This window comes from Lineus longissimus, chromosome 4, assembly GCF_910592395.1.
Source record: "Lineus longissimus chromosome 4, tnLinLong1.2, whole genome shotgun sequence".
In the NCBI taxonomy this organism is placed as follows: domain Eukaryota; kingdom Metazoa; phylum Nemertea; class Pilidiophora; order Heteronemertea; family Lineidae; genus Lineus; species Lineus longissimus.
This window is the reverse complement of record NC_088311.1, coordinates 17,560,105-17,582,418: the sequence shown is the minus strand read 5'-3', so window position 1 is coordinate 17,582,418 and position 22,314 is coordinate 17,560,105. Positions and strand designations below refer to the sequence as shown.

General features: G+C 40.7%; 1 protein-coding gene across 2 annotated transcripts; it reads right to left on the bottom strand.

Moving 5' to 3' along the window:
* Window positions 1–3,418: 3,418 nt before the first annotated feature.
* LOC135486315 (extracellular signal-regulated kinase 2-like) lies at window positions 3,419–22,232 on the bottom strand. Of its 2 annotated transcripts, XM_064769013.1 has the most exons (13): window positions 22,122–22,232; window positions 21,111–21,209; window positions 20,338–20,458; window positions 19,741–19,871; window positions 18,530–18,696; window positions 17,513–17,710; window positions 16,514–16,648; window positions 15,854–15,959; window positions 14,985–15,219; window positions 14,458–14,600; window positions 13,736–13,888; window positions 10,590–10,652; window positions 3,419–8,408 (listed from the first exon to the last, which is right to left on the bottom strand). In XM_064769013.1, exons 1-13 carry the CDS (start codon window positions 22,194–22,196, stop codon window positions 8,211–8,213), a joined length of 1,824 nt encoding a protein of 607 aa, XP_064625083.1. In that variant the 5' UTR covers window positions 22,197–22,232; the 3' UTR covers window positions 3,419–8,210. The 2 variants fall into 2 exon arrangements, with proteins under 2 accessions (XP_064625083.1, XP_064625084.1); XM_064769014.1 differs by lacking the exon at window positions 10,590–10,652.
* Window positions 22,233–22,314: the final 82 nt, after the last annotated feature.

Below are 22,314 nucleotides of genomic sequence, written 5' to 3'. Positions count from 1 at the left end.
TACTCATTTGTGGTGTATACATGTATATTCAAATGACTGGGCCCCATGACTCTTGCCCCTCCCCGCAATATCACAACCATGGACTGGGCTCCATGACTATTCCTCCTCCCCTCAATATCACAACCATGGACTGGGCTCCATGACTATTCCTCCTCCCCTCAATATCACAACCATGGACTGGGCTCCATGACTATTGCCCCTCCCCGCAATATCACAACCATGGACTGGGCACCATGACTATTCCTCCTCCCCTCAATATCACAACCATGGACTGGGCTCCATGACTATTCCTCCTCCCCGCAATATCACAACCATGGACTGGGCACCATGACTATTGCCCCTCCCCGCAATATCACAACCATGGACTGGGCTCCATGACTATTCCTCCTCCCCGCAATATCACAACCATGGACTGGGCTCCATGACTATTGCCCCTCCCCGCAATATCACAACCATGGACTGGGCTCCATGACTCTTGCCCCTCCCCGCAATATCACAACCATGGACTGGGCACCATGACTATTCCTCCTCCCCGCAATATCACAACCATGGACTGGGCTCCATGACTATTGCCCCTCCCCGCAATATCACAACCATGGACTGGGCTCCATGACTATTCCTCCTCCCCCTCAATATCACAACCATGGACTGGGCTCCATGACTATTCCTCCTTCCCGCAATATCACAACCATGGACTGGGCTCCATGACTATTCTCCTCCCCTCAATATCACAACCATGGACTGGGCTCCATGACTATTCCTCCTCCCCGCAATATCACAACCATGGACTGGGCTCCATGACTATTCTCCTCCCCTCAATATCACAACCATGGACTGGGCTCCATGACTATTCCTCCTCCCCTCAATATCACAACCATGGTCCTTATCAATTCATCAAACCAATCAATCAGTTCAAACCAGAGTGGCATGTAAAAATTCTCATCTAGCCTTGGAATAGGTATACTTCCTGGAGGATAACACCTCCAGCGACAGAGCAAAGGCTAGAAGAAGAAGTAACAGGTTTGATCCCAGTCCACAGCCACAATACTGGGTCCTTCCTGTACAGTGTTGACAGTCACGTGTTGTGAAGAGAGCCAAACAAATTATTCCCATTAAGTGCTGGGAGGAAGGGTCCCACAAAGAACCAAGTCCACAGTGCCCTCGGTCACTATGCTGGTTCTTTCCAGGACAGTGTTGACGGTGGCAGGATAAAAATAGAGCCAATAACCAATTATTTCTGTTAAGTGCTGGGAAGGACAGGTCCCTCAAAGAACCATGGTCCTTCCAAGTTGTCATACCTACGTCACATCTTTGTTTCGTTACAATCAGCTTAATTCGCACTCCAGCTCACAACAAAACTGTCATCAATTAATTAGTTGGGTCACACCTTGGCCTATCCATCAATCTATTGTCACAAACGACCTTAATTTCCAGTTGGTAACACCTTTTAATCATTGGTTACAACTTTTTCTGAACTCTCCAGCAGTGCAAGCACAACCACACTCCATACCATGTCAACATATCTCTGACTCTCATTTTTGGAACGGCCAATGTCTTTCCCAGTTGGTCGCAGCCATATAATGTATCCAGTCAAAAGCTGTACATTCTCCAGGAGTGCATACTCTGACCACACCCAAGTCTTTCTAAATCACCATCTCTACAATTCAGTTTCGAATCAGCCTCTCCCAGTTAGTCACAGCCATATAATATCTCCAGTCAAGAGTTATGAGATCTCCAAGAGAGCAGTGATTACAACCCCGATCTTTCCAAGTCAGCAGTCAAGAGTTGTGAGATCCCCAGGAGTGCAGTTAACACAACCTCAATCCATACCTAGTCACCATCTCTCCCACTCAGTTTTGGAAAGGCCAATGTCTTTCCAAGTTAGCCACGGCCATATAATGTATCCAGTCAAAAGTTGTGCATTCTTCAGGAGTGCATGCTGCACACCCCAGTCTTTCTAAGTCACTGACTTCCAAATTCAGTTTCGAAACAGCCTCTCCCAGTTTGTCACAGCAATATGATATTGTCTTCAGATCCAGTCAAGAGTTGCGAAATCTCCAGGAGTGTATGCAGTGATCACAACCATGTTTTTTCAAGAACAGCCAATGTCTTTCCCAGTTAGTCACATCCGTATAATATTGTCTTCAGATCCAGTCAAGAGTTGTAAGACTTCCAGGAGTGCTGTGATCACAACTCCGGTCTTTCCAAGTCACCATATCTCCAATTCAGTTTTTGAGACAGCAAAGGTCTTTCCCAGTTGGTCACGGCATGTAATGTCGTTAGATCCAGTCAAGAGCTGTGAGATCTCTTGAAGTGCAGTGATCACAACCCCGGTCTGTCCAAAGTCACAATCTCTCAAACCAAGGTTTGGAAGAACCATATTTCTTCACAGCCTTATAATGCCTCCAGTCAAAAGTTGTGCTTTCTCCAGGAGTGCATGCTATGATCACAACCACCGTTTTTCTGAAGTCACGATCCATCCCATTCAGTTTCGAACGGCCTCTCCAGTAAGTAACAGACATATAATGTCTCCAGTCAAGAGTTATGAGATCTCCAAGAGTGCAGTGATTACAACCCCGATCTTTCCAAGTCAGCATCTCTCCAATTCAGTTTTGAAACAGCCAATGTCTTTCCCAGTTAATAGTCACAGCCCTTTGATATTGTCTTTTGATCAAGTCAAAAGGCGTGAGACCGCCAGAAGTGCAATGATCACAACCCAATCTTTCCAAGACAGGAGACAGCCAATGTCTTTCCCAGTTAATAGTCACAGCCCTTTGATATTGTCTTTAGATCAAGTCAAAAGGCGTGAGACCGCCAGAAGTGCAGTAATCACAATCCAATCTTTCCAAGTCAGGAGACAGCCAATGTCTTTCGCAGTTGGTCACAGCCATGTGATGTCTTTAGATCCATTCAAGAGCTGTGAGATCTCTAGAAGTGCAGTGATCACATTCTCAATCTTTCCAAGTCACCATATTTGCAATTCAATTTTGAGGCAGCCAATGTATATCCCAGTTTTTCACAGCCATATAATATTGTATTTGGACCCAGAGTTGTGAAATCTCCAGGAGTGCATGCAGTGATCACAACCATGTCGTTTTCAAGGACAGCCAATGTCTTTCCCAGTTAGTCACATCCATATAATATTGTCTTCAGATCCATTCAAGAGTTGTGAGACCTCCAGGAGTGCAGTGATCACAACCCTGGTCTGTCCAAACTCACAATCTCTCAAACCTAGGTTTCGAAGAACCATATATCTTACAGTTTGTCACAGCCATATAATGTCTCCAGTCAAAAGTTATGCATTTTCCAGGAATGCATGCTGTGATCACACCCCAGCCTTTCTATTAAGTCACCAACTCTCCAATTCAGTTTCGAAACAGCCTCCTTCAGCAAGAGGAATGAAAATATAAACGAGCGATTCACACTTTTGACGTCTTTATTTACAGAAAATTCATTTACAGAAACAGTACTGTATCACGATTTGCTATTCGTGCAATACACGTACAATAGTAATGAACAATGGTCTATCAGATCACAGTGTAATACCTAGTCTCAGTGTACTAGTATATACTGTACAATAACCTAGTATACTAGTAAGATTACTAGTATATAATGTATATACTAATGTAAACTGTACAATAGGCAAAACTTGAGAAATTTTACCTTTTTCACAGTTCTTGCAAAGGAGAACAAGGCCCCCCTCCTCCTCCTCACTGATCTCCACTGTATTATGTGTTTCGTGGCAAAAATTATTTCAGAGATGAAAATATCTCAATGACAAATTCAATGCCTTTTGAACAGCATTTTCACAACTGAAAACTGTACCAGTACATTGAAGACATACATGCACAAAAGCAATGGGAACAATCACTACAATTAAATTTTCCCACAATGTGCTGTCTATAAGACTCAGGGAATGAAAGTCATAGAATACCGTCCACCTCCCTTTCGTCAAAATGTTTCCTCATTTTGATGGAGATACTTCTTTATTGGCAAAAGGAAAGCTTTTCATTCAAATTCCGAATCAGGTGATCTACTCAAAACCCCGGAAAAAAACAAAGGAACAAGGGTACCAGTATTAAAAAGGGGATATAAAAGACTTGTGCATTTTATGACAATTATTAGGACGGTAATCTATGACTTCATTCCCTCGGCCTCATCATGACCCTCCATTGATGTGACTTGAAGTTACCAACTGTCCTCACCTCAGTGAAGGGTTATCATATAAACAGTTACAAACATGGTTGGCAGACAAATGTCTGCTTTTTGTTTAATGAAGCGTCGACAACAACAGGCAAACTGAGATCAAGCAGACGGCCTCTATCAATCTGTTACCAAGAAAACAAACCTATTTCAGGGTTCATACACTATAAAATAAAGCCAAAATTTCCAACAAATATTTCACCTTTCCCCCAAAATACATTCAAAGACCACTGGTTGGCCAAGAAGCTTGATCAGCTCAACTTGGCAGGTTGCCTAGATGGCAACTCGACCAGAAGCCTTAAAACCAACCACCACTGATTCTGTGAAGGCTATACCTGTTTTTTGGACCACCCTGTTGCCTGAATACTTTGCTGATTGTCATCTCTATGTGGATTTCATCAAAAGTAAAGAGATTCCTCAGCCGGAATACTGTAGACTTGGAACCATTAGGACATGAGGCCAAACCATGCAGTTCCTTTTATATCTATACATCAATTCCTTTCTTGTAATAAGAAACACTCTTGACCTATGTAGCTATTATCTTTTATTAAAGAAATGACAATGATTAAAGCCTTACACAACTGCATGGATGTTTCAGACACCTCAAGGGCAATAGACCCTGGTACCCTCAACTAAGGGGGTCTGTCCACGTACATTTCACAGGGCTTAACATGTCCACAATCCTTTGCTCATGCTATAGCTACAAATAACTTATAAACATGCACAACTTAAAGGGGGACTATAGGCAGGAGCAGAGGGGCTACTTTGGCCATCATCAGGTGACTAATACACACAGTAATGGTCCTGGGTCATGTCCGATCCAGCACTGAATATATTCCTCGTACAAGCGTGAATCATCTCATTGTAGTGTGAGATTTGAGAGACCTCTAATGGCAACTTGGTGTAACTTTATCTTGCCTACCTAGCTGCTGCCTATATTGTCCCTTTAAAGAAACAATTGTAAATCATTAAAATGTATAAAAAGTACACAACCATTGAAGCATTTTTATGAGACTTGAAAAACGCATCTCACTTGCACTTCCTATTCATAAACCATAAATTAAAATAAATTAAAATCTTTGTAAAACTTTACATTTTTTGAAACAACTTGCTGATTAACTGCAATACAATCTTATCACATTGCATAGATATCATCTGAGTGGATCATTAAAGTGAATTTTGCACAAGCAATACAAAGCTTCCCTGCGACTCGGCCAGTACCAAAGAACAAAGAAACTGATGCATGGAGTCATTACTGTGGAATTCCCATATGTGAGTTTCTGAATAGTACCTTTTTGACCGCATGTTCAGCAGACCAAATCTAGCTGAATAAACTGATCTCCGCTGCAACAGGAAATGAGAAGGCACATTTCCCCTGCTGCTGAAAATGTCAAGGTAGGCTGAAAAGTTGGTCGTGCCAAATTCCCTTTAAATGAGAAGTAGGGTCAGGGAGAGTCACTGCTGGCTGGCACTATTGATAGTTGATGGGTTCCTGTGTTGAGGGCGCATGAATAGGACTGGAAGTAAACACTGACACTTTGAAGAATGTTTGCGCACATATTTGGATCAGCATCCAAGAACCATCCTCTACACAAAACAGGCTAAAACAGGCAGAACCTTGTGCTACTCCTCAGTTAAGTCTTACCATAGATATTACGATAATCTTTAAGCTATACATCAGAAAAGGCAAATGCCTAATTATACTCTTCGATAAAAACCAAGCAATGATAAAGACTAGTCTTTATTAATTCTTGATAAAACACATACATGTACGTACATTTCGCTGTAAACACTTACAAATGGATGGAATTCGAACATATACATTGGATGGACTCTTGAAACATTTAAAGTGTTTAGAAATAAATTACAAAGAAATAAAATATTAATCTCAGTAAAATCGAATAAATATGGACGGCTTATGACATGTACATACTGTCGGGCAATAAATATTTCGATCTAATTTGAACTACAGACACAATATCTTAGGTTAGGAAACACAACAGGCATAACTGCCCTCATGAGAAATTGTTTCAATTGTTGTTTGTAAATATTTAAAGAACAATTAAAAACTGACAAAAGGACCAGGGAATGTTGGAGAAAAAATACCCGAAACTTGGATATCCCATCAATAATTATGAAAGGTCAGGCATGTCATCACTAATTACAGAGGGTGTACAATCCATGATTGTACCAATGATCCGCTCATAGAGATTTTTCCCACTTTTATTTTCATCATCAAATTACAGTGTTATGTATAGAATTCTTACAACCCTTTCAAACATAAACACATTTGTCCGTGGAATGAAGGCTACAGGAATGTTGAAGCATCTAAGAGCTAGTACGCCTAAAAATATTTACATGTTAATATAAATACATTAATAACACAAAAACTGTACAACTGGACATCTTTAAAGTAGCGTCAACATTGGGAATGTCTCACCCAAAGGTACCCAAGCGACTGGCGACAAAATTACACACTGACGGTAATAACTATGCCAAGCTTGGCAGATTTCAGAAGGTCGCTAAGTCTCGCACACAAGCAACTAATGCACTAATCATTGTCAACCTTGTACCCCCTCCTGGGTCAGACCCCTGCCAGGAAGTGGGGGGGGGGGGGTACAGGAATTACACTGACAGCTGCATACCAGTACATCAGGGACAAAAAATCAGCAGGCCGATAATTTATCGAAATGAGCCAACTAACCATTTAAATTTCATTTTCTGTCACCCAATAATAAGTCCAGTGTGCAGCATAACCAAATTTTAGGTCGCAATTCTGTTGAGAAGTATTAAAACTCATCCAGCTTTAATACCGATAGGTAGCAGTTCGTCAGCAGTCCAATACACAATAGATTTCCAGCCCATGTCAAATTTTCATCGACAAGTTTTTCTGTATTGATGCTGCCAAGGAGACCACCATGTTTTGTCTCCACGGGGGTTTGACCTGGATTGCTAATTTTGACGAGAGTTCTCCCCGTCTGAGGTCACAAAATGAGCCCCCTCCCCCACCTGTGTGTTTGACGCTACGTCATTCCTGATGCTGTTCTTCCATAACGTCCTGGGACTCATCTACTGCATTGGACCACTAACTATTACTGCCACGTTTTGGCAATAATCACCCACATAACTGCCCAGCTGCTCAAAGTAAACACACACATTCAACTTCAAAACAAGACATTACATCAAACGCAATACACCCCTCATGAAGCGTTTAATATGACAATTGGAAAATTTTAGACTAAAATCCAATAGCACTTATTTTGTATAGAAATGTCTCATGAACACTTATAACCTTTTTCTAGTTCTACAACCCACATTGTCCACACTGTCATGCATGCACCAGAGATTTCAAGGTGCCCTTTGTCAGGAGAAAATGTCATCCATATTCACTGGGTTTTTTTTCAAAGTTACTGGTCATCATCCAGATTTTACCACCAAAAATGACAGGTGAAGTTGTCTGCTTTCCTAACCTAACCCTTCCTTCTTCTCCAGAGGCCAGAGTACCAAAAATGGTACTGAAGCTATTCAAACTGCTTCACATTTTTCTGCTGAACTACGAGGACCAGCTTGGTTTTCTTTGCCACAAACTCTACAACTGAACACTATGATTGTAAACTCACAAAAGGAGCAGTATCAGATAATCAGTTTTAAGCTATAAGTTGAACCTACTGTCTGCCTAATCACCATGCAGACGGCCTGACTGTCTGCAAAGTGGACAAATGTACACAAAACCAAGAGCCCATCTCCACCAGTCCTTTCCAAATGACCATGCTGATGCACAACACTGAAACCGAACGTCTGCTTGAAAACGTCAGGCAGACGGCGTAACTCTCTACAAAATGTACAAGTTTGTACACAAAACCAGACGCATTCTTAAACCACTCCTTTCCAAATGACCTTTTCCAAAATGCAAACGGGGTCGGCACTTGGAAATCCATCTCCAGTAGATCTTTACTACCTGTCGGAGAAATTCAAACACAGAGGCAGATGTGATGTAGGCATCACCTCTACACATTCCACTGCTTGGTCTGTATTGCCGCCAACTGGCTGGCGTTGATGGTTCCGTGCGACTGACTGTAGCTACCGAATGCTGCCTTTGGAATACCCGAGGATGGGGCATTTCTGGTGTTTTCGTATTGTCTCCTTCCGTAGACGACAGGCTGCTTGACCTTGTCTTTGGCAGAGAGTGGCCTTTGGCCGGGAACCTGCAATGACACAAACAATAACACATCACAATAGGAAAATGTATCTACAGACTGACACAGGTTTTGAAACAAAACGCACAACAGAAATAAGCAACATCAAGGAGTCCATCTTGAAAAAGACAATGCTTCGTCAACAGACAAAATCTTTTCTGCAGTGACATCTGGCAAGTCAAAATATCATTCAAAATTTTCAAAATTTAACAACAGAATTTTAGTATTAGTTCAACTTGTCCGAGATCATCAAATGATTTATTAGTCAGCTAAACTATTGAGCCTAACACCACCCTACACTGCTATATAGCTAGAAATTTTACCTAATGACTTGACATGCTTGAAGTTGAATGGCAGAAGCGTTCATGGATAGTTTTGAGTTTCTAAAATCTATTTTACAATGCTTCATCAGGGTTTACTAGTTAAAATACGCAGTAACACAAATTTTCTAGGATTTTAGGTGCTGGAGTGGTTTTCAAATGATTAGGATTGGATTTTGGAAGGAACGCTTAAATATGGGTATTCGGTAAGAAAGTACTCCTTGCTGGGTTTTCTCTGCTGATACAGTATTTCTTACTCCAGATATCTGATCATAAACAGAAGTCAAAAGTTAGGAATCTATTCTGATGCAATCGTTTTAGGGGAGAGTAGATTACTTTTTACATCATGTCATGATTATCAATCTACTATTGTGACGTGTTTTAAATTCAGCTTCGAGAGCTATCATTTCCTTTCAGTCAAACCGAACAAGTAATATGATTTTTAACAAATTCTGAGGAAAATCTGATAATTTGGACCCATTTTAGATCACAGATGAACATTGAAATATATAATGAACATCCATACATACATGTATATAAAGTAAAGTGGTACACTTATAGCCTCAGTACAATTATAGCTCCAAAAGCATCAAAAACAGTTGTAAGTTGACTGTACACATATGTACACAGAGGCCCTGGGGATATGATTGTACCTCCTTAAAAGTTATGTAGCTTTTCTAAATAGAGGGGGCATGTTTTGGCCATGATTGTACCACAACTAAAATCTGCCAGTGAACTTATTCCCTACTGAGAACTAATGGTATCACCACTCAACGATTGAACAAAAAAATATAGATTCGCAGAACTACAAAATCATTTACAGCACGAGCTGGGTAAATGAACATGTTATGACTAGACTAGAACACTGGTATTGTTATGAAAAGTTTCCCAGAAACCTCTAGTATAATTATAGGTTGAGGTTGACACCAGACTCGCTACCTCCACACAGCTAGTCTACTCAAACGAAGCTATCCCAGCACAGGGTTGGGAAGGGCTCGAAAAATCCAGTCAGCCTCAATACTTTCAGTGCCAGCATTCCTTCCCCTTATAGACCCCCCAAAAAAGCAATCCATTAGAGATAAGTTTTTTGCAATAGCTTTCCCACAACCTGAACTGGCTGAATCAACATTCTGTTGATTAAAATATATCACCCTTACATCACTTTATAGCTGTATGGTTGAAAAGTGACCAAAATGACCCCCATATCATTCATAACTCCCAAACCCCGTCCCCTCAAAAAAAATTCCCGAAGTTGGAATAGCTTTACAATAGATAGGTTTTAACACATAAAATGATTCAGGTCCTGCCTCTCCCTAAATATGGCATTCGTGTTGTTTCAACACAGAAGCCTTTCGAGAACATATAAGCATCTGGACGATACTCGATAGGTATTTCTGGCTCAAAAACCGCCATAAATCTATGTCAGATGGCACTGAAAGTGTTAAAATAAACACAATTTAACAAGTCGATTTGCCTCTGTCCCAAATACTTAGATTGCAAAAACAGTAGATCCTCTCTATTAAGGACACCCTTGGGACTGACATATGCTGATTTTATTTAGAGAGGTGTCCTGATTACAGAGGTTGATTTGAATGGAAACAACCAATTTGGGACCAAAACTAGTGTTCTTAATAAAGAGGTTGTCCTTAACAGAGAGGTGTCTGCTAAGGGAGGTTCCACTGTACAACCTCTGTAATAAGAACTTAGAATTCTATATCTACACAACACATGGAATAGATTATCAGCAAGGAGTCTATTTCATAAATGACCCAACTGCGGATGTGATTTTCGAGCCCTGTGGTGTTATGCAAACGCACGACAAGCGTAGTCTCAAGCAGTGTCTGGGGAAAAATAAAAACGTGAAGCATACATATACTTGTGGCAGTGGAGAATAGTTCGGGCTAGTGTTGCTGTTCAGACTCCCGAGATAGCGCTAAAATAAAAGAAATCGTAAAAATATTCAAAGTTCTGAGACCAAATGAAAGTTTCTGGGAACGAAAGTCTGCAATATCTAGAATGTTTCCAAGGCGACACACATCTGTAAAACTTTCTTGAACTTCCCAGAATATTTTATTTTGGTTCAAAGTTTCAATTCTGCATGTTGGATGAGCATGATTTTGTTGGTGATACCATTATTTCTAAGAGTTGGGAATTATCAACAAAAAAAAAGCCAAGGTACCAATTCTGGAGATACCTTGTTTAGTACCTGGTGGACTGTAAATCGCAAAATTTTCGCACATGTTGCAATTTGCAAAAATTTCCAACAAACTACAAAAATTGTAATTTTTAAATGCTGCCAAAGACTAAAATTTAATTGCAATTACTAGCGCCAAAGACGCAATTTCACAAACAAGGATGCAGCACAAATTGTTGTGGTCCTGTTGGAATGGTTTTGCTGGTTGAAAAGAAAACATTTATACCCACTTCACACTGTGCCAAAAAATGGAGAGAAAGAAAAAAGAGAGAAATCACAAAGTACTGAAAGAAAAGACGGGAAACACTTGTACAGACGCCATGAAACTTTGTGGTGGATGGTTACCTTCTTTGCCTCTGGTTGCTAATAGAAACACAAAATTTGCAAAACTTGAGTGATGGTAGCAAAATAATCAATTGAGAGTATGATCAATATTAAGATGTCATCTGAATCTGAATCTGAAGAGATTCTGAATAGTTTATCCAGGTGATGCAAATCTGCAATTGTACCTAGGTAGCCTCCTGTGCTGGTGCAGGATAAAAGCTTGGTCGTAAAAGTTTTCAAATTGAATGAACAGCAGTGTAGGATAAAATTATTTGGGGTTAAATGATCGAGGCTCCTAGGGTAACCTTGAAGAGCCCTATGTTCTGTGCAGCATTGCCATTGACGTTCCTAGGCAGGAAATTCCAACCTATGCTGGTGGTTGTGGAGGGGGTTGAACCTATTCTTGTATGGATATGGTGATGTTAAAACTTTCTGAATAAATGCCACGCCAGGGATACTGTGGCTTAAAACTTAGCATGATCTAACTCCTCAGCTCAGTCAATATAGATTAGAAGTAGAAGAGATGTGTTCATTAAATTTTTATGCACTGCTTCCAAAGTGCTCTAAAAACGAACCATTTGATTTGCTGAGGCCTACATGTAGTACCGACCTGCGAGTCTATGTCAAACCAAGGCAGTTACAGTTTTACCTGCAGGCAAGAGATTTTTTTGTCACACACAGCAGTGATTATAATTGCAGGTGCATGTAGCTGGGGAACAAGCGCTCATTTGAGGGCAGTTGGCTGGTTGCACAGCAAATTGAGAACACAAACAAAACTAGAACTATGAATTTGCTTGGCAGCAAATTGAATGGTCCCCACTAATTAGGGTTGAGGGAGGTGTGAAGATGTACAATGGAAGTTGTGAGGTAGGGAGGCACCTGGGTAGAAGAGCAAAGAAGGTAGTTGCTTTGTGGGATTAAATCAAGTACTTCTGTATTTTGGAGTTGTCCATAGGACTAACATAGTAGCAGCATCTGGTTTTCCTCAGAATTGGCTAGTGGTGGTGGTTTTCATGGCAGGCACAGCTACTTCGGTCCATTTAGGAATAATTGAGTTGTCATTTGAAAAGGTATGCCGTGTCATGAAAATTAAAGATACAGTCAACCTTGCCAAAGTTGAACTTGCATATGCCGAGATCTGATTAAGTTGAAGCAAATTTCATGCTTTTCTTTTGAATAATCATCACCTAAGTAGACTTTGTCATTGTGTAAGTCGAAGAAAAATCTATGGTCCCAATAGGTTCGACTAAGGTGAGGTCTACTTAATACTGTACTACGTTTTGTTTTGAGATGACAATTCAATTAAATCCTTTTTTATACTTTTGATAGAATATGAATAACTAAGATACAAGAGATTACTAGAAATTTGAAATTTGCTTGTCAGCAAATTTGATAGCCACCACGGGCCCACACAGTACACGTATGGAGGATTGAAGTCTATTCCGTTTCGCGGATGATCTATTTCCGGACAAACACGCTCGCGCTTTCTCAAAATCGCACGCTCAATAACATTTAAACAACACCCTAACCTTTTCAGATGGGCAGGATGGATCATCGATAAGCATTTAAGGCTTTTCCTTTATTTTATTCCTACATTCAACCGTCGTTCTTTGCTCAAAATACTCGACAGCTCGCCACTTCGGGGATCCCCACTTCGGCAAAGAGATACCGCCGCCATGATGCATGAGGATATGATGTCACCATTACGGGGCGGAGCTTATATGCTAATGTACGTGTCGTGCCGGAGATTTGAAAGCAAATCAGAAAAATTGGCGCATAAAAACACTTCAAAGCCATCAAAATTATCCAAATTTCGAAAAGTCTTTGGTGACGTTGAATGGTTGGGGTTATGTTTGGTGGTATACGGAAGAAAGATTTTTGGTTTATTTAGGTGTTTTTTAGAGAACACTCACAATAATGTTTGTGGGTGAACAGATAGAAGAATGTAGAACTTCCAGCAATCTCAATATGGTCCCCAGACTGTTGGTCTGGGGCCCATAAAAATCTTCTTTGTAATTTTAGTGAAGGGGTAATGTGAGGAACTAACTGTTCGGAATGCACTGAGAACGTATTCATGAACGCACTCATGGAACCCTTTGATTGAATAACACAGTGCAGTGTCTCACAAAATGATCACAAGGCATGCCCAAGTTGTCATCAGCCACTTACAGATTTTTACATAGTGCAGCACTGGAATGGTAACAGTGACAATCATCTTAATATCTATTTAAGGGTGAGCTAATTTGAAAGACGCTTCTCGACTACGACAATCCTCAATCAAGACAAAACCAAGATGTATCTTAGTGTAGCGCCCAATCACAATGCCAAAAGAAAAAGTTATGTCAGTTCAGGACAGGAGAGGTACACAGCCGTTTTGGATCCTTGGGAAAGAGCAGGGAGAGTAATGCAGTGTGTCAATTCAGGCCAGCTAAGCCCTAGGCCATAGGCCATAGGGTTAAAGTTGTGAGTAAGATTTTAAATGAGATGCCGCTTCTTACCAGTCTTGAACTCGTGACAGCTAATCCCGGCCGGTCTTCTCGCGTGATGACAGGGTTATTGGCTTGTCTTGAGTAACCTGAATACTGTCGCGAGTGATTCGGTCGCCCTAGCACAGGGGCAGATTGTTGGCGCCTCGCTTCGGCTGCCGACATCTGAAATCAAATGGTGTACAATACAGATTATAGGTACTTTATTTATTTATTGCTACTGCATGTTGTAAATTACCAAGGCATCAACATGAAAAATGATGCTGCCATTTTGCCACAGCAAGCTGTTCCAAGTTATTTGTAAATTAGTGGCCAAAAATAATGATACGGACACTGATGGCTATCATCTCTACCAGGATGATGTCTTTTGAGCCTTCAGACATTATTTCATGGCATTTAGGAATAGAATTGCAGTACAAACAAAATTACGGGATATGTGATGACCTTACACCTTCAGACAGTGTAAAAACGACACACTAGAAAGGCCCGAAATGAACAAGTCAAAACCAAACCATATAAGTTTTCTGCTTTCTAAATCTGCCAGTTATTTCAAGACTTGCAAAATAACTTTTTCAGTGTTGACAATGCATTACATGTAGCAAGAGGAAAATCACCAAGGTCCTGCCAAGTATTGAACCAGGGACCTCTGGCTAAAGGCCATCACTCTACCCACCTGGCTAGAGGAAATACCCTTCTTGCCTGGCGAGTAGGAACGATGCCACCATTACACTTACATAACTAGAATTCTGCTGTGCAGCATTTGAAGCGTTGGCTGCTGCCTTGATGTTCTCTGTACTTCGTTGCCGAGATATCGGTCGATATTGTGTCCGTGCAGGTTGAGGCTGGGGTGGGCTGGCATACGTCGTCCTTCCAAATGCTGCAGGGGAAGAAGATAAAATAAAGATTTTACAAATTCCCAGTACAAATTCTTGAGTTAAAGAGAGATTTTACAAACTACCGGTACAAATTATTGAGTTAAAGATAATGAGTCGTAGAAATACATCAGCTTCTACATGGCTCACCAGTAGCTTGTTGCTTAAGAGTTTGAAGGATAGCATTCGAAAATAAAACCAAAAGTCGCTGCTATTTGTCAGTTCGAATTTTCACATCTTCCACATGTACTTAGAATACCAGAACACCAATATACATGTACACATTTATTTTAAATTTTGTCAAGCTTTTGAAACAAAAAGATTTACAGTAACTCATAGTTTACAAGGAAATCCGTCCACAACAAAAGTTACGCAGATGCATCACAAACCTGAATGAGCACTAGCGGACTGCGTCGGCGGCCTCCCATACATCTTTGGTGACGACGACATATTTGACGGCCGATTTTCATTATAGTGATCACCAGAATCTGCGTAATCTCTCGCCGCTCGAGATTCCCCGTAATCTCGAGCCTGTCGTGCTTCCCTCGCAGCGGATTCGGCCCGACGTTTCTCTTGGTCGTCTTTTCGTTTTTGGCGTCTGTCGGCCTTCTTTTCTAAGATCATCTGAAGAAGAAAAAGCAAAGCTTGCTATGAATTAATCGTTTTCATAAGGTGATTTCATGAGATAACGTCATGACAGATGTCACTGCTGAGGGTTGTCCTGATGTACATACATGTACATGTACTCCCAAGCTCATAGGCAAAGTACATGTATGTACAGTCCGCATTCAACACATTTCCACTTAAAATTCAGCAAACTACAGATAAATCAAATTCTGATAAAACTGACAAGGCATGTACAGTGAGAACACTATTCATTTTTTACCTTCTTGCCTACTTTTTAAGAAAAAAAAAAGAAGTTTTATGAACCAGCTATACTCCATTTCATGAAAAAATGCCACTCGGATTTTGGACGATTTCACACTGACAGAAAATGCAGCAGTCTACAAACCTGCAAAGTCCAAAGTATAAAAAATACTTAATACTTTGCCAGAGGCAGCAAAGCATGGCCAAGAATTCGTCATGCGAGGCGAAATACTGAAAAAGTTTCAAAATCAAAGCATTTTTGTATGCAGAGCCGTTTTCTTGTGAAATAGAGTACAGACACTTCAGTGGTACATTCTTAATCTTATTTTAAAGAAAAAAGCCCTGTTGAGTAGGAATGAGTTTGATAGATACCACAGTTTTTCATTCTTACCTCGTATAACTTTGTTCGGTATTCTCCTACAGTTAACTGCACGTCGTCATTGATTGGAGGGACAACTTCGTGGTCTATTGACGGCTCATCTGCTTTGTTATGAAATCTGAAGACGAAATGCGGAAAATAAAGCAACTTCATGATGGTTTCATTCGCACAAATAAAGTTATAATTACAACTGGCCACATCACCAATGTCATGCTACTGAGTTTCAGAATAGCGGGTGGTTCTAGGATACATCAGAAAATGTACATAAACATCCTACGGATCACAGGTGTTGACTTCCTGATGTATCCCTATGATGAGAAGTGCCGCCATATTGGATGGCAAAACGATGGTGTAACGTCACCGCGATACTTGGCAGGTACTGCAATGCATCACGCATACATACACTGCATGTACAATTGGGACAAAATAGTTTGCAAATATCTCCGAAATGAACAGTAGGAAGCGATTTCAACTGTATTTCGTAGGCTGTTTGCAAGGGATTCCAGTATTAAGATCAATACGCTCTCAAAGAACCCTTTTCAATTTCACAGGACTGGCAGTACCTTTCACCGCTACACCTTTTTATTAGTAATCAAGGTTTACCTCTAAACCTAACAATATTCTTTCATAGTTCGAAGCCAAAGGGTTACAAATTTATCTTTCTCAACCTACCTAGCTACATATGGATGTCGAAGGGCTTCCTCCGCCGTGATTCTTTTATCCGGGTTGAAATATACTAACTTCTTTAGCAGATCAATTGCGTCATCAGGAGCATTTGGAATTAAATCTTCTAATTGCTTTTTTGGTCTGTAAATTTGAAATATGCAAAATTTTCATGCAACTACAATGTACAGTGAAATCTCCCTCTTTTGTGTCCTAGAAACTTTCCTAAAACAACCAGGCTTTCTTATTTACCAAAAATTATTCTACGTGATGCAAAAAATAAACTAGCCAATTTAACACTAACACTAACAGGTGTCAACTGTGAAAGATGATGACGAGTTGGACCTTGACTGAGCTGAGAGCAATTGGCCATACATAAAATTAGGAAAAGCTACATAATTCAGTGGGTAATTATAATATTTCAACTCAATCTCAATGCAATGGTATATGGTGTACAGTGGAACCTCCATTTGGAGACATCTCTGTCACCAGAACAACCTCTCTATTGAGGACTCATTTTGGTCTCAAATTGGCCATTTTAATTTGACGCCTCTGCATTGAGGACGGCACCTGGCAGACCCATAGGGTGTCCTAATTAGACAGCAAGATTCCAGACCTTCTGTTGAAAAATACCTAGGTGAGCAAATATTTACTCGCCTAACTTTTATTTTCATAGCCTAGGCGCATAATTCTTGAAAGTCGCTGTTTGCGACTTATGCCCGGCGGCCATCATTGACAATAATGAGAATCACGGATTCCCATGCTAGGAGAGATTCCATTGGTTGGCCTTCCGAGTGACCCCTGACATTGACCAATGGCGTGCACTGTTACAGTCTGTGATGTAGTTACAATAATATGCCTATCGGCGGCGCTGCAGTCGGGATAGGTGCGCGAATTTTAAAACTTTTTGAAGAGCTAGGCGCGCAGTTCCATGCGCGGCCAAAATGACAATTTGGCCGCGCAAAGACGCGCCTTTCAACAGAAGGTCTGAGATTCTACTCTACTTACTTTGCTGCTATTCGGTCATACAGAGAAGCACCATAGGGTGAATTAACGCTATCAATGTCTGCGCGTGTTGGTTGAGGAATGCCAGCCATTATTCTCTCTAACTGATTGAGGGTCGACGTCCCGGGAAATAACGGTTTACCAAGCAACATTTCCCCTAAGATTGTCCCACAGCTCCACATATCTACACCTTTTGTGTATCTGAAATCAAATAACAACAATGATATATTTTTAAGGAAATAACGCAACACTGGCAGGTCTCTGCACTAAAATCAAGACCGGAAGGGTGGAGCTAAAATGCAGGCTCAAACCTGAGGTGCTATGGGCATAGATTTTGAGTGGAATTTGAGCTTCAATCGTCGAATCTATTACACCTAAAATTCAACAAGTTGTCTGAACGCAAAACATACTGGAAACTCTCTTCGGCCAATGGAATACACCACAGCACATGCACCTCTATCGTACTGTGTATATTCCGTTTGAAAAATCGAAACTGCTCCCATCAAAGCTACTGCACATGTATGTGCTACAATGATAAAGGTGTGTTGGAATGATGTAATCTAATAATCGGGACTAATAACTTGGGGCTGTCAATGTTCATTCCTCCTTTTCATCATCATCATCATCATCGAAAGAGCACTGGCCCTTGATATCATAGTTAGTATACAGGGTGTATCTCATGTGTATGAATAATTGAATAGCTCATCCATGGTTTCAGTAGAGCTCAAACTGTTGAACACGAACAAAAGTCTTTCCCGGAATGAAAGAATCCCCTTCTGTGCTAATTCAAGTTTTACTTTTTGCGTACTCAAAATCTGAAGTTATGCTAATTTTGGTCCCAAATTGGTTGTTTCCATTCAATTTGACCTCTCTAATCAGGACACCTCTCTATTAAGGACAGCACTTGTCAGTCCCGAGAGTGTCCTTAATAGGGATGTTTTACTGTTTCTGCACTCAAATGAAGTCCAAGTCTATCAACACAACTAGATTTTAAGCAACAACGTCAGGTCATAATCTCACCTATTGGAAGCCAGCAGAATTTCTGGCGCTCTGTACCATCGCGTTGCCACGTATTCTGTCAGATTCGGATCCACGCCATCATCCGTGCAGATCTGTGTTAACGAACGCGCAAGACCAAAGTCGCAAGTCTTTACAAAACATTCGCTGTCGAGTAAAATATTGGACGGCTGAAATGAGAAAACAAATATCATAAACGCTCACCTTTTAATGAAAATGTTGCTTTTTCAGCATGAAATAGAAATATTTCGAGTACAGTAGAACCTCTCTATGTGGACACCCACGGGACTGACAAGTGCTGTCCTTATTCGAGAGGGGTCCTGATTAGAGAGGTTGAATTGAATGAAAACTACCAATTTGGGACCACAACTAGTGACCTTATTAGAGCGGGCAAGTCCTTAACAGAGTGGCGTCCGCTAAGGGAGGTGCCACTGTATTGGCAATTCCATTATTGTCAGGTAACTTTAGACAGGTAAAATGGATTCAAACTGCATTTTTAAGGGCGTCTATTTTTAAAGGCAGGAGCCCAGGCAGTCTCGAGTATGTTTCATTGTGTCGTTGATAGAGACTGTCTATGATATCTGACAGTGAAATTATTCATGCTTGTAGGAATATTGCTGAATCAAACACAACTTAGGTCCCTGACTGTGGATTCTTGTCACATGAAGACTACTAATTTGACCCCCTAGCTCCTGCCTATAGCCCCCCTTTAAAATGAACCTGATTCATCATTATTTTTAGACTGGCTCATGAATCGTTGACCTGAGTCAACCATGGGGGCAAAATGACAGCAAGAAAACAGGCCCGGCCTGACAATTTTGAAAGACATGAGTTTTGATTTTGAACTCAATCAGTCATTGTCCACATTTGTGATTCTAACGTTTACAAGGAAAATACAATAATGTGCAGCCAAAAAAAGAAAAATTCCTACAATGAAACGGAAAGAGAAATGACGAATGTATGCTACCCTTTAACCAAAACTTTTACAAATATGACAAAAGCTGTTACTTCATAAAGAGCACAACAATCTAGGTGGAGAATGTTTTTTTATAAAAACATTCATAAAATGCAAGATGTACGCCCATGAAGACTTGAAATAGGTGCACAAAGACTTCGAATGCAATGAAGCACAAAGTAGGCCTAAATGGTGTTGACAATAATTTTCCTTTGTCGGACCAAAATGTGGTACCATGTCACCATGCTTGACTGCTTACCTTTAAATCTCGATGAATCACATTCCCAGAGTGCATATATTTGATGGATTTGAACAATTGGTACATGATATAGCGTTTATGTATATCTTTCAGTATCGTGCCTCTTTTTATCACATTGTGCAGATCAGTATCTGAAAAGATAAATATCTAATAATAAAGACTATGTATGTGTATCATTTCGCTTGTGATATTAATATAAGGGGCTTTTTGGACAAAAGATGTTCTCATGAGAAATTTCGGTCAATCAACACTAAATGCCCATTTTATCAATCGCAAAACATTGTGATATTGCCACATATTTCCCAGAGATGACAAATCAAGAGTCAGTTGGCTACCACAACCAAAAACCAAGACGGGCAATCCAGGCAGTGTATACTGTAACGTCATGCCAGGAAGTACTAAGGGATGCAAAATAACGCGACGACAGTGAGTCAAGATGCGTTATTACTCTGTCTTGAGCTCCAAATGACATTATTTCAAGAGAGATGTCGTAATTCCTCCCTGCCCGAACAGAGGGTGCCCCTTAATGCATCATGTTTTCTCACGTGATGTCACGTGGACGCAAAATTTTTGCACCATGATGTATGTTTTACTCACCCATGAACTCAAATACTAAATAAATATCTTTGTCGTTTTCAGCTTTTATCACATTGTGTAGTTTGATGATGTTGGGATGGTCACCGAACTCTTGCAAGAACATTATCTCCCTGAATGTCCGCTGAAGAGAAAAAACAAAATTTTTAAATGAACTACATGTACCTGCATCATGATCGGACAGTTCAACACACAATGTTTGCTTTTTGTTTGTAAGCATGTAAGCCTACATGAACTTCATGTAATTGGTCCGACACTGACCCTTCAAAACTATCAGGCAGCAGAAACAGATAATTTTGACCCTCATGTCTTTTGCAGTAACCTACACTGTAGTTTGCTCTAGATCTAATAGAATTCTAAATCCAATGCCAGAGTCTGGTATTAACAATACAAAACTTCCGTGATGTAGCCGCTTGCCTACCGGTAGTATTACTTTATAGGCAGTGTTCTCCACAGGGCAATTTTTCAGGGCGTCCCACCCTACATACTTTGGAAGCAGCCACCCTTCTTTGCTCTAGAAGTACCTAGGGTACCTTGAGAAAACCCTTTGGTGGCAAACTCTTGAGTGATAGGAATCACTGGATTGACCCTGACTCACACTGTCACAGGTCAAGAAACTTCCCCCGGAGACAAGGGGAATCAGGGCCCCACAATACATGTATCACTCAGTAGCCGAGTAAACATAATGTTTATACCAAGGAGGGATACTTGGGTGTGGTGTGAGCCACAATAGTGTCGTGAGGGAAGCGTGAGCCACAATGCAGGCTGAAGCTTACCTGGGCATCTGTTTGATTCCGGAAGGCATCAAAAATCTTTTTAACTGCCACCACCTCCGCGGTCCTTTTATCAATGGCCTTCCACACAATGCCATATGCCTAGAAATAGAAAAATCAAAATTTGAAATCAAAAGGAGTAGAGTAGCCAACTGTCTGTGTCTGTATGTAAATGCCCGATCAATCATGGCGATATAACTTTATAATAACGCAGACTCTTCTCACTCAGGGCGATACAATATCGCACAACATTAGTCTATTTATTAGAATCATGATTTTTTAGGAGTCCTGAGGCGATCGGAAAACACCGGTGGGACATTCAATATCATTGATGATTATCAGCTTAATCATATCCAGTTGATTGTCATCATGAATCAGATAATCACATCTCTTCTCATAAATTTTGGCCAAAATAAAGCTCAATCGGGATCGACTCAATGTCGACAATGAACACAAAAAAATTACATTGCGCGATATAGTATCACCAGGTTGTGAGAAGAGTCTGCGTTGTATCGCCACTTTTTAATGGGAATTAATGTATTGACTTGACACAGAAGTTGCGATAGGCCTACAATATCACGCAATGTTGCTGCATGCTTGCAAGTGCAACACTGCTAAGAAAGGCAGTAGGCCTAGTCCCGCCGCTCCCGGTGGTAGTGATATTCATAGACGTTGTGGCTGGCGATATTTGACAATTTTTTTACGAATTTTAGTGACCCTGGCCCTGGGCCTCAATATATTTGCCTACAACAGCCCAAGTGCACAATGGTCCACATAGAACATGACTCAATAAAAAATGCTATACAAATTACAATAGTGATCACAACAAAAACATGTCCCAGCAAGTGCCTGAACTGTAAAGTACACGCAATAACAATGCACTGACTGACAATACATGCCGAGAGAGTGCAAAATCGGGAAAAAACAAAAATCCAGATTGTGGAATTTGCGTCCGAACAACGGCACCTAAATTTGGATTCCAACAGATTGAATATGAAAATATGCTTTACATACCCCTTTACCAAGACGTTTCTTGATATCATATCGGCGGGTTATATGCGGCTCGATTTCTTGGTGTTTTTCACTCATTTCGACTGACTATCCATGGATTTGTGATAGATTTCCATCAAGGTTCAACAGCCTGTTCACCCACAACGTAAACAATCAGTATATGAATATAGTTCTATCAGGATTTCGCTGTTTTTAC